Source organism: Prosopis cineraria, unplaced genomic scaffold (assembly GCF_029017545.1).
Source record: "Prosopis cineraria cultivar Desert tree isolate PC_DT_omini unplaced genomic scaffold, ASM2901754v1 PC1, whole genome shotgun sequence".
Taxonomy (NCBI): Eukaryota; Viridiplantae; Streptophyta; class Magnoliopsida; order Fabales; family Fabaceae; genus Prosopis; species Prosopis cineraria.
In genome coordinates, this window is record NW_026555332.1 from 47221453 (window position 1) to 47236776 (window position 15324).

The 15324-nt window shown below is 36.2% G+C and overlaps 1 protein-coding gene across 4 annotated transcripts; it reads right to left on the minus strand.

Annotated features, from left to right (window-relative positions):
- Positions 1 to 328: 328 nt before the first annotated feature.
- LOC129309782 (protein fluG-like) lies at positions 329 to 14003 on the minus strand. Of its 4 annotated transcripts, none has more exons than XM_054951498.1 (14): positions 13785 to 14003; positions 12456 to 12707; positions 11739 to 11806; positions 11528 to 11643; positions 11353 to 11458; positions 10617 to 10773; positions 10425 to 10520; positions 9950 to 9998; positions 8581 to 8840; positions 6847 to 7019; positions 3567 to 3755; positions 2499 to 2731; positions 1557 to 1702; positions 329 to 659 (listed from the first exon to the last, which is right to left on the minus strand). In XM_054951498.1, the coding sequence occupies exons 1-14, from the start codon at positions 13944 to 13946 to the stop codon at positions 597 to 599; spliced, it is 2070 nt and encodes a 689-aa protein (XP_054807473.1). In that variant the 5' UTR covers positions 13947 to 14003; the 3' UTR covers positions 329 to 596. The 4 variants fall into 4 exon arrangements, 2 of the variants coding, with proteins under 2 accessions (XP_054807473.1, XP_054807482.1); XR_008592959.1 differs by lacking the exons at positions 329 to 659; positions 1557 to 1702; positions 2499 to 2731 and adding exons at positions 5591 to 5721; positions 5837 to 5881; positions 5949 to 6069 and having other exon boundaries at positions 3621 to 3755; XM_054951507.1 differs by lacking the exon at positions 11739 to 11806 and having other exon boundaries at positions 11528 to 11630.
- Between the last annotated feature and the right edge of the window lie 1321 nt (positions 14004 to 15324).

Below are 15324 nucleotides of genomic sequence, written 5' to 3' on the forward strand. Positions count from 1 at the left end.
AGTAAACTATCAGTTTATATTAAAAAAAAAGCTTTACTATTCAATAACTCAATAAAAAATCTACCCTCGCAATCAAACTTGAGTGACGCGACTACAAGGTTACATGTGCACGTTGGAAGTATATAAACTCTGGCAGTTGGTTAATTAAGTACTTTTATCTTTTTTAATGCAGAAAAAATATCATTATTATAAATACATCAACACAAAAAAATGTGATTCATAAATTATGAATAATATAAACAATACAATATTCATCTTAAACTATATATAATATACTAAAAAATTTGAGCAGAATATAAATTAACAAATGGATATAGTTCACGGAGCCTTACAAGACAAAAGATAATTTGTTGTTATTAACTTGTTCATTATGCGCAGAGTGCACAGTGATGGAAAACCATTGGGAAATACAGGACAAAGGAACGAAAGCTACAAATCCCTACGGGGTGGGGGAGGGGCGACTTTATTATTATTAGTATTACTATCTTGGTTTTGAACCCCATGGATCGGAAGCATTAATAAATTACTCAACGTGAAGAATCACCAGAGTCTAATACTTTAGCCTGACTGATCTTACACCAGTGCAACAGATTGATTCAGTATATGTAAATGAGATTCTTGTGTGCACCCTCGTGCTCTGAGAAATAATTAATTTCAGCCTGCACATGAAAAATCACATCAATGATCATAATTAGCCTGACTGAAGAAATAACACGGAAAGGTGGGGAGAGTAGAGAAGAGAAAAGAACTGTCTAAAGAGCCACCACGATCATTCAGTCATCGAATTACTATTTGCTGCATCGTTACAAATGACCGATTATGAAGAAACTAAGTGGAGAATGGTTAAATCTCTATATCTAAGAACATGGTAACAGAAAACCGTGTGGTGTATAAGCATATGTGCCAGCTCTAGAAAGCGGTCTTCCTCAACTATAATCTTGCGACCTCTTTTTTCTACTTTGTATTAGAGTAACTGAAGCATGATATGTAGTACAGAACATTAAGGACATGGAGATAAAAATGCATCCCAGCAATCGGAGTTGATTGCGTGATTTGTTGCAAACAGACTTAAACACTGCAGGTATTCCTTTTTCATTATGTCTTACAAGACTTGCATTTAAAACTAATTACGTGACAAAAAGAAAATGTCCCATCTGCAGCATGAACTTTTAGAACTATAACACATGAAAAGCAGCTTATTCGCTTCCAAGACATAAGAGATCAGTAGAGAAGTCTCCTTAAAAGTCAAATTGAGATGCCAAAGAAGCAAAGACAGCCCACGTTAAATACCAAAGAATTTAATCCGGAAGGGAGACCGCTTAAAAATTATCCACTCAATCTTCCACTCCATGGCAGCCTGTTACTATCTTCTTAACAAGTGTAATTGTATTCTATCTGGTTGTTGATAAAGCATGATAATATTGTGTGATCCATGCAGCCAGTCTTAGTGAGATAAAACTCTTGTCATTGTTGTTATTGTCGTTGTAACAGCATTCTATATCATATGGATTTACTAACTACCACTTAAGAAGCATGTTAACCCCGCTAGTACATACCTTTCGAACTGCTTTTATTGCGGTCAGCAGTTTTTCACCAATGAATTCTTTAAAGATGTCATCATCTTCATCAAGAGCCTCCAAAGATTCAGAGAGTGTACTAGGCAACCTTTGAAGTTTTTCTGGATAGCTTTCTGGGTCTGTATCTGTTTTATGCAAATTATTATTATTATTATTTTTCTTTGGGGGGGGGGGGGAATAGAATAACAACTCATTGGTAGATTTGAATAACATTCAGTTTATTATACGTATCACTTGAATAACTGTGACGCATAGAAAACAAGGATATAACATTTGACAAAGGTATATTAGCACACAAACAAATGTACTACTATGGTTAGGTCTACGATAAAGTTGTCCTGTCCACTTTCCCTCTTTTTGTCTGCTTTAAACGCTTTTTACAAGATCAAGAAAAAATGATTTAGAAGGATTTTTATTTTACCTTGATGCAATTGTAATTGATCCAAACGATTAAACAAATGAAAATAGCCCCCAAAAAAAAAATCATTGGATGAAAGAAAGAAGGAAGAAAGATGGTAGCAAAATCAGCGCTCAACTGGTAAAGACAATAAAGGCGTACACTCCGATAACCAAGTTCTAGAAGGAAATCGAAAAGTTTTCACTTTTCTATAACTACATTTATTGACTTGAGGAAGGAGAAACTAAGCATTATTCAACTTGGGTAACCTCTTATGCGTCTTAGAAACGCAAGCTTCCAGCCTGAGTTTCTATTAGCAAAAGATGAGGTATGCCCGCCTTCTATTACATGCGAGTCACGTCACAATTACACGCACACTGAGCAAGCCTCATCTGAAAGCTGTTTCTTTGGTTATCCAATATATTTCACAATGTCAGTCAGTCAAATTCTTTTGAGATGATAATTAGTGCTTGCAAAAAATATTCTAGTCATGCCATGTGTGATGAAAGATCAACTGAACTTACCAACAGGTTCAGGAAGAGAAAGGTGCCTACGAAGCCCATCAATTCCAGCAGCAATCATGGCAGCCAAGCCTAGATGAGGGTTCGCAGTAGCATCGAATGATTTAATCTCAAAGTTACTCACTAGACCACCAGGAACTCCAGGTGGAGATGCAGCTCGTATTGGGGCCTCTTTATTTTCATTTCCCCAGCACTTGAATGCACCGCTCCATGTATTGGGTTGAAGACGATGGTAACTACAAGGAAGAAAGAAGTGCTAAGCAACCATGCAGGATAAGATAGTCCATGCAACAATATTTTGGATGCACAGGGATTAAGCGTGGACATTGCAACCTACAGAGATTAACGTTTTTCCTTTTCTTTGGTTCCCCTTTTGCTGGTTAATTTTTTAGAACAATATTTTCGATATAAATTCCTACATGCAAATCATAAGAGAAAAAAAAAAAACTCTTAACAACTATTCAAAAGCACGTAACTTTAGATAAATTCTACATTCCTAAAGGAAAAATTCCTATTTTCAATTTCCAAACAGATATCTAGGGAATTACTCATAATGAATCAACCTACGCTTTACAAATTAAGACCAATAGAGTCACAAGTTATGTATGTACCAATGACAGGGCTAAGTATCACAAAAAGACAGAGCTAATACGAAAACATCAAGTACCGAAGAAGGACAGAGAAGGTGGCGGTTCTCTATCATTAATATACATAATTAAATAAATCATTATAAGCTTTATCTTTTTAACAATTGACATGGAATAAAAGAATGGAATCTGAAAGTTCACAAGCTCAAGTCTCAACCGCTCAAGTTCCCGTTTCAGCAATATCATCAATTTCTAATCATATTCTGCTTTTTCTCTTTCATGGTCCGAAAACAAGTTCAATACAGAGGATTAGATTGTGTGCAGTTGGGTCCACCGCCAACAATCTAATCAGCGTTGCTAGTTCTTAATCAACCATGTAATGAGAGAGAGCAAAATTATGAACATACTGAAATTTTAAAAATAAATAATTAAATAAAATGCTCATATGATAAGATAATCATGGACTACTATTATGAAGAGCAACCTGTTAGGATGCGGTGCTATAAATGCCCAAAGTGAAGAAAGATGATGCAGAACTCCTGCCATGAATTCCTTTCCTATAGCCGATATTCCATATTTAAACGACTCATCTGATGCCATAAAGACGTTTTGACCATTATGTGACAGGCTAAGATGCGCATGAACTCCAGAGCCAATGTCATCTAAAAAGCACCTTCAATATTACAAGAGAACATTGTTATACATACGCAAAATATATATTTCTTAGCATTCACTTGAAGCAACCAAAGAGAGTTCAAAAGCTGCATGTATTATATGCCACTCTAGTTGGACTCCTATGCTACCTTTCCCTTTGAGAGGCCTATATATCTTACTACAGAGTAACAGCAACAAACTACATGGAACTGTTAAAAGGGTTTAGAATTTATTATTACAAGGCATGTTTGGCACAGCTTTGTAGGGTGAGAGCTAATAGTATAGGTAGCACTGGGAAGTATTGTATACTAGATCCACCTTATAACCACTTTGTCTGTTGCATTAACATCATTGTGCTTGATGATAAAATGAAAACAATATTTTATTGACATAAATATTACTAGGTATGTGTGTTAGTAAATAAATACACAAACAAATTTGCTTCTAAAGATAATGTACAAAATTTGCCAGCATGGCTTATCCCACCCTTCCTTGGCAGATAGTAGAGGTAATTGTAAAAGAAGCTCTGAATGAATAAGCTTATACTAACGTTTGTACACCCCCAAATATAATATGAGCATTGGTTGCATTAGATTCTACTATCTTACCGGGCCTTATATGGCATAGGGGGCCTAACTGTTGTATAGTTACCAGTTATCTTTATCTATGGAAGTTTTTCTTGTAGTTAAATTATATTTTCAAAATATTATAAAAAGGTACATAAGGCTGAAGTAGAATGCCTTTCTTTAGCCCCTTTGATTTAGCCTTAAATTTCAGCATCCTCCAAAATAGATTGGCAAGATAATTATAGTTGAACTCAAAGAATTTCCACTCTTACTTCGGCATAAAAGTTGCCAGCAACCCATGCTTTCTTGCAATTGCCTTAATAACCTCGCGAGTGTAGATTAACTCATCAGCAGCTTCAGTACAAGTCGAATAGCTCTGAATAACTTCAAATTGACCTTTTCCAGCTTCTGCATGTATCTTAAATATATAGAAAAGGGGAGGCAAAAAAGAGTCAGAAGATGAGGGCCACCAATTACAACCTCAGGAGAGGAATTGCAGATGACCTACAAAGAACAACCAAATGCTAATTTAAAAATTAGCATTAATTTGGCACGTTCTGTATGGTGACAGTCCTTCTCGGAACCTTGGTTTGGCACAGTAATCTAACACGATCCATGTTTTAGACGGAGTAGGAGGCATTGGTTCAGCAATATGGATATATTTTCTTTTTGGAGGTATCTCGCTAATGATCATTAGAACAGTTCAGAGCCTGTAACTAGGCTAAGGTTAAAAGAAATTGAAATCTTATCAAGCCTGTTTACATAAACTAATTTAGGTGAATTATAGAATCCTTGTGTGAATTTGTACATGTTGATATAGAGCGTTATTTTATTTAGTAACCAATTTAGGAGTTCTGTTAGCGATTTTGTTCCATTCTTGGTGGTACAGAAGTAAAATCCTGGGCTCCTGTTATCTTTTGGTTCCGGTCCTACATCACTATATTATAGTTGACACAGGATTCAGAGAAATTCTGTTTACCTGATGTTTAGACAGTGGCCAATCTAGATCTCAAGGCCAAGAGGTTATTTTACCTTTAAAACTAATTCCAGGTCCTCCAACAAACAGAACTCCACTGGAACTATTCGTCATAATTGTGAGAAGGTAAGCTCAAATTTCCTTCCTTTTCCCTTGATAACTTTTCATAAATAATGAAGTAGATACACAATTCAAATCATAAGCTACAGACACTTCAGATAAAAATATAACACTAATGCTCATAAAAAAAGGTTTTCATCATATATATATTTACAACTGATGATGCTATAAATTCCTTTTTTTTTCTTTTACCTGTTCCACTAAAATACCCAAGGAATGAAGAGCAGCAATGACATCATGAAAAAATGGGGGATGTGGCATCAAACGCTGATGTGGAGGAGTAATGAGTTGAGTCAATCGGCACCCATTCTTCTTTCCCTTCCCTAAACAATTTTTGTTTATTCACTTTTTTAATCAGTTCTCACGGTACAATTCAATCATTAGATCATGAAAGAGTACTATCTTTTTTATGAATAAGAAGAGCATTAATTTTAATACCTAGTTATACTCTTCAAGAGATAAAATTCACCCTGTATTCACTACCTGGAAACATAGGTTCAAACATTAAACAACATTGTACATCACAACTAAGACTAGCTTTACAACATACCAAGTCAAATTCATCTTTCAGAATCTTTGAAACTCTTCTTAAGGCCTCTCTTGGGCAATATTCCCATGCTTCACCTGATTTATTTTGCAAATTACATAAAACCATCTCCTCTTGCTTTCTCCTGTCACAGAAAAGAGTTGCAACAGCTTAATGATTAAATCCATCAGCTCAAGAAGATAATCTCGAGTTACAAATTTTCACGAACCCTTTGGTGGTTTTTGTGAAGAAGAAGAAGAATTCTGTGGATATGGAAGTTGCAATGTTAAAGAAGTTAACGAATTCGGTAGTAATCAAATACAAAATAATAGCTCGTAGAATAGAATAACGAGACAAACTAATACATCTTGAAATGAATAAAAATTATGACTAAGTTCAGTAATGCTAAGAATTGATAAAAGAAAAGGAAGAAAGAGATGAATATGGGATACTAATACTAATCAAATTAGACTACTCTTGAATTCTCATAAAATAAAATGAGTGAATTTCACCCACCCACAAACACAAAATGTAATGTTTAGGGAACTTCATTCGAATTATGTTATGGAATGCAAAAGCTTTCACAATTATAAATGCCCAACGCAAAATAACTGTGCATGTCATGAGTTGCAGGTTCTTTGAATGTCATTCTTCGACGTAACAATAGCTGGCCAAAGAAACTAACGTATCAATAAAATAAAGGGAGAAGTGAAGATTTCAAAATGCTTGTCTTGTAATTATTATATTACTGCCTCCATTTGGCAAAAAGTTACTTTGCATTGAGATTTTCATTATCTTTCACTTCAAGATAAATAGGGGATGCACACACAATTTTGGGTGAAAAATTGAAAATAAATCACAATTTGCAAGACCAGTTAAATATAAAATATCAGAAAATCTCATGAAGTAAAAAACGGAGTACCAAGGGATTTTCCTTTTTGTAGACAAGTCAGGCATTAGGGTTACTTCACCGACTGCACTCAAACCAGACCCTTCTACCATTGTATCTAGATAAGAAGGCATTGCTATACAAGCACTTGCCAAACCAACCCCATGCTCCTTAACAACATCTTTAAAACGCTTTCCTGGAACAACCTGAAACAAATACTAGCAGCATCTTGTGAATAGCTTGAATAATAAGAATTCCAAGCAGAGTCGAAATTAACCTTTTGCAGATCTGGAAGAATTATTCCTAAATACTATAACATACTCATTCTAATGTGAGTGGTAAAAAGGGAGGGAAAGCATGATGGAACAATAAGAATGTAGCTACTATCGTGACAACAAATTCTGTTCATTAATGACCCAGCATCAATTGCTCATGTTCACTGCCACTTTGCAATGAGGATTTATTGCATTTCTTAATTTTGCTTCTTTAATCATGAATATATTTTCACTTCTTTTTGAAGATGTTATGCTGACGGAACTGGGAAAAATATCACTGGTTAACTTCAAAACAAGTTAGTTACAACCTCTTCAATGGAGAAAATGGAAGAGGAAAACTGAAAAAGTAACTAACTATAGTCAATTACAATATAACTAACTATAGTCAATTACAATGACAAAACAGAGCACAAGCACAAACAGTAGCTAAATGCAACAGAAATGAAACACTCCTGTCGTTCGAGAGGGCAGGATCTCTCCCATGAGCAAAACCAAAGTCTGCATAACCTCTACCTAGGGCACACTACCCTAGATAACTGCCTCCATACTGTTCACTGTATGCTGATTGGGCTTTGGGCCCTTTCTAGTACCCTTCCTCTTGTAAACATGGTCAAAACGAATGTCAGGCCCATCATATGCTAAAACTAATGAGCGTTACTTGTCTTTTATTGTCATGTATATAACAATAAAAGACACTTCATTATGCTGAAACAGCCGGACAGAGTATCTGAAATCCATAGGAAACTATTGGAAATCAAAATCCAGTTATATGACCGTTACATACTTCAAGGAACTGTATCAATCTACCCTCACAGTCACTGATTAGGTTCACAGTCGATTACTTATTCATGAAGAGAATAAGAAGAAGAAAATGTGCTGAAATTGTCTAACGAAATCCTTGTTCTACATTAATGTGAACATGAACTGCGGTTTCAGTTTTATAAGCAATCTAACCCTAAAATGTTTATTCAAATGTCTCCCCTCAATATGCAAGGATTCAAGCATTCCTCCATTTTCAAAGATTGCTCGTACAACTTATCAAAGATGTAACTCAAGAACGAATATTTTGGATATTAACTTGTCCGAGAAGACATCTATTTCAGGAAATGATACAATCACTTAAATAGGCAACAGTCAAACTGGCATGTGACCGCATGATGCAAAATTATGGCAAACTTTTTCTAAAAGATAGTTAAATTACTTTGTTTCCTTACAAATATCTAAAACAGGAATTTTTACCATTGAACCAGATAGGACAATCAAGCATTATGAATAGCAGCCTAGTTGTGAGGACCATGGACAGTTGACTTTCCTTATCAAGTTTATTGCATTTGTAAACATAATCCCGAATTGCTTGTCTCATACTACAATTGTAAGCTTTCTAAGTCAGCAAGTAAACATTCTCAAATTTTCTCCTCAAGTTCCCAAATGTAAGGTTCCTATGTAGGACAGGAATGAGAAAATGATAGAAATAGGCTTGACGTAAACTCACACGGCATCTATGCTGTCCAGAAATATCGACCCAGATCAGACGAACAAGTGACAATTCAGACTCTAAGGCAATATTTGACTTTTGGGACAAGTTGTTGTGTGAAGTTACAGTACCAACGGCTGATTTAATCTTGTAAAAGTCGATTGCATTTCGTGCAAAGATGTCTTTAGCAGCTTCCACAGCCTCGGGAACTGAGAGAACACCATCAATGCATGCATCACGTAAAACAGAGAAAACAACTTCACGAGACTTCTTTGCACCTGTCAAATTAAAAAAACAAAAATTATTTCAATCAGCCATGTTTGGCCCTCAAGTATTGAGGCAGGGAGGAGGTAGAAATTTCTAGGGCCAAGATTGTAGGTTATATGATTGATAATATTATTCAGGTGACATATGAAAGAGATCTAATCATCTTTTACATTTATAAATACAAAACATATTGCATTTAAATTAGTGATGTTACTAGGACGTCAATGGCCCATAATTTTTTGGACAACAGACACAGCAAAGGGTGGCCTGAATATGCACTATTTTACGTACATCTTACTGACTGACATTCTTTGACTCAAAAATTCGATTCTGGATTACTTGAACTCAATTACACTCCAACAGTCCAACCAAATTGCAAGTAGCTGATGATGTGATCTGACGATGGCCTTCCTTGATTGAGTAGACTTAAAGAGCTTGGAGTCAAGATGGGTACCATCTACCCTCAACTTGAAGAGGGGGTGCAGTGGTGATTATAGTCATTAGGCTCAACTCTCTTTGAAATCTGTGACATCATGTCCAGATCTCATAGGATCAAGTTGACTTAGTTTGTTTTCATTTTCAGCGCTCTGATTTTCTGTGATATCCTTTAATGCATGTTATATCTCTTTAATTTGCTTATCTCATAGGATTCCGGTGGTTGATTCATAGGCATGGTCCCTCTATATATGGCCTGCACCTTCTCACTAATGACACGAATCCAGTTTTCATTAGGTCCCCCTTTCCAATTATGTAATCTTGTATAATTGATACAGAAATGGGACACATGCCCCAACAGTAAATAGGAATCCCAGGTTGCCAAATGTAGAAATAAATTGAAACAGAATTATTGTCAGTAAGCCACCAGCATATTTCTCCTTTTCAAACCCCTGGTCCGCATTTATGTATGCGTGGACCATAATTTTCTAAGCTTAGATGTCAAGACAAATCCCAAGAATCAGGATAAATGTTAAGGCAAGAGGGCAGACAAACCATGACAAAGTGATGAGACAATTCAAAACAAAGCAAGATGTCAAAAAGAAGAAGAAAAGTATTTAAAACAAAGAAATAAGTATTATAGTAAATGGAGTATAAAGAATAAATGCTAATGATGCCAACCAACCTAAGTAGAATGTTTCAGGAAATGCATAGCCATCAGTACTGAACATCACCTGCAAGTTATTGAAGCAAGACATTAAATGTCACCAGCACAGAGCAAAAATACAACTCCACATGCCATATTGCCATGTGTGTGCCAGTGCAGAGTGTGCAATAACATAGCCAGAGATAAAAATAACTGAAGTTTCACTTTAGATAGTACAGAAGTTTTTACGAAGTGAAAGGGTGAACAACCCAGGAAGCAGGATAAATATGCAAAGAAAGAAATGATTGCCTTTTGACTTCCTTACTCAGACAACCTAACATAAACGTTAAAAGTTATAAAAATTGAGGCTATAAACTATAGATTATGAAGTATAAACTTCTAAAATTAATTCCATATGCTACACCTGAATTTTCTATCCTACTAGTGCATGGAAATTCTTATTTTCTATACCCAGTGCACAGTGCTCTCATATTATGACTGCGTATACTGTCACCTTATTTGTTGGAGCTAGCTCTAATAGCTCTTTAACTGAAGATATCATTCCATGAACACTAAACTTTGGAATTGCCAGCCCAAAATCGAGATACACCTGAAGGAAAAAAATTGTATTATTTACAATTCCAGGGAACCTGTTATCCAAATTAGATATGTACTAATATGATTTACAGAGTCATCTAACATTTACCTGGGTGTAAACAGAGGCTAGATATGATGCTTCCCTTGAGAAAGGATAGGATGCATGTAAAAGAACTATACGACACTTGGAATATCTCTTGTCTTCGAGAACTGCAAGGAGATGAAGAGGATTGGATAGTGTCATATCCAAATCTGTATCCCCAAAGCTACAACAACAACAACAACAACAACAACAACAAGCCTTTATCCCACTATCCCCAAAGCTACAAAAAAAAAAATTAATATTTTAATTTATAGTACATTAGTTAAAAGTGAAACGTGTATTGATTGAAACCAAGGTAGCATGGGATGCCTAAGTCACACATCTAGTAGTTTGGGATACTCAATGGGGTATTTAAATGGATTAGTTCTTTCATCTCAATAACTAGCTTTTAGGAGGATGGTTTCCCACCCCACTTGAGTAGCACGGGATGCTTAATATGGTATTTACCAAAATGCAGTAAATAGCAAAGGAAACTGCAACCTTGATGAACAAGATTTTTGGTAAATCCTAAAAGTGGACAAAGCATGGACTACTGCACTTCCACAACACACGCACTGCCAAATACAAGACAGTTCAAGAAACCTTATTAACTGAAGTCCAGTTGTTTACAAGAAATTTTAATGAACTCAGGTTTTACTGACTTAGACTACCCGTTTTTAAAACTCATCCATTCCCTGAAAAATATTTGGCTATCAATGGGAGAATATGCTGAAGCATCAGAAATTTAAGAACTATCCATTACCCTGTGTGTATCTGCATTGGCAAGTCATAGGACTGAGCAACTTCCAAACTTTGCAAGAAGATGTAATCAATAAGGTTCTTGCTTGTTATGCGGACAGGCTTCCCAGCTGAAAATAAGGAATTATGACTAGGAATATCCAGCATTACATCATTTTGAAAGCAACTTACATACTCACCAATTAGCACTTCAGTGAGACCCTCCTCCGCAGCCTTGTTTGTCACTTTCGTATTGATTTCAAGACCACTACGATATGCAGCAATACTTTTCAATCCAAAGATCTCACCAGCAACAGTAGGAAAAAAATGCTAAGGAGTCCAGCCAAACTGGTGAATCATTTATGCAACTATATATCAATTAAGAAAAGAGATTGATTTTGCAAAGGATATGATTTCAACTTTGAGAGAAATGCTTCAGTGAACTTATCCAATGTCCAATTAGATCCATCTGTCAATGCCTAAAGTGACATAAGATTTCAGAATATGTCATGAAATAAATAGAAAATGGCCGAAAGCATGGCTTAGAAACAAACAGTATGACTACAATTACAAATGCAAGAAGGGAAAACAAATAAAAGTTGAAACCAAATTACAATATTTCATGTGTTTGGAATGAAAGCATGCGTAAGAGTAATTCGCCTACAAAATTTCTGCTTTACAATGCTCCTAGGACAGTACTACCAATGACATTAGACTTTCCTCCTCAAATTCTAGTCTGTTATGAATTTTTATGACCTGATTGCACAAACTCTTGTAATGAAAATTACAAGAAGGGCAATATTCTTTTAACTTTATTATTGCAGTCAACAAAGAAAAGAATGTTGTCCCCCTCCCCCACCCCCAAAAAAAAAAATGACCATGTAAAAGTAAACTAAACATGAAATAATACCTTACTGGAATTTTAGCTAGTAAACAATAACATAAACACAAAATAGAGAAAAGCTTGTATCTGACATTGTTCATTATGCAGTTAAAACAGAGAAAGCAGAATAAAGAACAATATAATGCCTAAAAACAATATAAGATGGCCAGCAATTATGCAATTTCAGATCAAAAGCCCAACAATTATGCAACTTCAGATCAAAAGTGAAAATCTTAGCATCTCACTTCATCAAGAATTTTCTCGGCCAACCGCTCAATTCTTAAGATTCTACCAACAAGAGGTGTCAAACTCTCATGCCACCTTAAATCATGCTTTTTATCCAATTCTAACCCATCATCAATGAGTATGACAGAGATTTTTGCAGCTTTGAAGCATGTAGCACAGATGGATTGCAATCCAGAGACCCTTCGGTATTCTTCCACGCTTTGCAGAGAACATTGGGATCCATAGAGTTCAGCGATTTCTCTTAAACTTCTCTGTTATTGCATAATTTGATCACAGATTAGATGTCAATCAAAATAATTTGAAAGTTCTCAAGCAAATTCCATTCCATAACACTAGTATATATAAATTGTAAGGTGGAACTGGGAATTGAACCACAAATGCTGCATGCAGTTTAACATGAGACTGGTAAATCATCTGACTCAAGGAAATCGGACCCATACTTCATGAAAAATCCATAGAACGAGGTCAATCATTATTCTGGGGACTCATGAATGAGTGTTGAGTTTCAATTTGAAACACCATAAAATATAGTAACACGCTAGAAATCCTGAAGCATGGCTCAACAAGAACTGATGCAGCAGAGATGCAAGTAGAAATCACAGCACACATAATCAATTACTTTCACAAAATTTACAGAACATGCTAGAACGCATTCCTTTATTCTTTCCCTTCAACTTCATTTCCAGTTACTATTCAACTCTGATAAGGAAATCCAAACCTCGGGTTATCAGTTTATCATGTTTTGTGGCTTGATTGACATAATAACACGATTACAATTATGTTGACTTCCCAATGTCAAAACAAAAAACGAACCGGAATGTAACATTAACATGTTATTTACAGTTATCTGTTTTACATGGGCGCTCAATATTGTGCAAGGCCGTAGGAAAATTCGTTATTGACCGATAGTACAAAGATGATTCCGGTTTTCATTTTAAAGTCATACGTCACAAGTCACACATCGAGAGTCTCACAAGTGGTGAAAGATTTATAAATGTGAGAGCTTTCCCACCCAATAAGCTAGTCTGTTGGATAGTGATACCACTCTCTTTGGGCATATGGTCTCAGAAAGGGGCCTCCCATGGCCGGTTCTTACCAGCCGCAGCCGAGTTTTCTAATTGGAGCTCGGTCGATTGGAAACTACAAATCCTTTTGTTTCCGTCAACTGAATCATTTAAGTCGGGATTTTTTTATCAGACTTGACAATGTGGAAGCTAAAAAGTCGGGATTGTCTTCCATACGCATGAGGCAAGTCATGAATCAGGCCAGTTGGATCCAGATGGCGATGATGGTTGCGAATAACAGGAGAGGGAGTGAGGATGGAGTACCTTGAATGATAAAGAGTGTGATGCGAAAGAAATGGCATCACCATAGGCTTCAGAGAAGGCATGGATGAAAGCGAAGTTGGAGTTAAGATCAACTATGCTGTGAGCGTGAGCGTCGACAAGCTCAACCTCCTCTACAGCTCTTCTCAAATCTGCGAAATCCATGCCTCCCTCTGCCCTTGACTAATGCAGAAAGGCTGCCTCACTGTTTCCGATTTTACCGTTTCCGATTTTACCGAGCCCATCAATCTCTCTTCTATATATATATATATATATATATATATAGCCAGTAATTTAAGTGTACTTAACATTTTAGAAAAAAACTGATACTTCGAGCCTATTCAGGCCATCCGAATAAGCCCAAATACTCATTTTGTTTTTTAAAAAAAATGGCGCCAGCTACTTACTACAAAAGCAGACACGCTAACACCAAGAAATAAGTCATGAGTGAGTGAGGTGAGGGCTAAGGTCTAGATAGTGAGGTGAGACTTGAGAGGCTGAGAGTGAGACGCGAGGCGAGACAGCAAGAGCTAAAAAAACCCTAAAGCCTAAAATTGCTTTCTCTGTTTCTCGTTTGAAGTTTCGAGCCATCGAGATATCGGTTGATTGAAGTCAAAGCACGTTCTGAATCATCAGATCCAGTGAGCGTCTTCACTGAATCACTGTCTTGCTTCTCCAGTTCTCCTTACACTAAACTACCTAAAGCTAAACTTTGAAGGCTGTAAAAGAAGAAGACCAGACCCATCGGCAGTCATTGCTTCCTCTTCCTCACCGGACTTCATTGGCCTACTCGCATAGTCACACTCTCAATCTCTCTCAAACTACACAATCGATTGCAATCTCTCACTGTCTCATACTCGAGCTTCATCCATACTAGAAAGATTAGAACCCACTGGCAGAATGAGCTTTGTTCAGACCAGAACCCCCTAGCACAACAAGCTTTGTCTAGACCAGAACAGCAGAACCTACTAGTAAGGTTTTCTTTCTCTTCTTCTCTCTTTTTCTCTCATGCATACTGACATGCTCTGTTTCAATCTGTTTGATTGCTTAAGAGTCAAGACTGAAATCTCTGCTCTATTTCGATATCTAATGGCATGCTCATTGTTTGCTTGATTGCTTGATCAATCTTTGATTGTGTTTACTTGAGATTGTTTTTAAGTTAGCTTTGCCTCTGAGTCTGCCTCTGGTTGTGTTTGCTTAAGCTTATTTTTAAGCTATTTGAGACTGCCTCTGCGTGAATTTCAATGGTTGTGTTGTTATGTGAAATTGAATATCTTAAGCTATCTGAGACTGCCTCTGGTTGTGTTAACTTTTAATAAAGGCATAGATGCATGGTATGTTAAATTGATATTTAATTTCCAATTTTATGCAGTGAAACATGTCTTGTAGTCAAAGGAAGAAAACAAATGAAAATGTGGGTGGTAGTTCTAATAGTAAGGTAGATGATAACGTGCGTGGCAAGGTAAAGTAGTTGATATTTTTCTCTCTCAAAAAAGCAATGAGCAAAAATTACTTGCCTCTACAATTAAATCAGCTTCCTCAG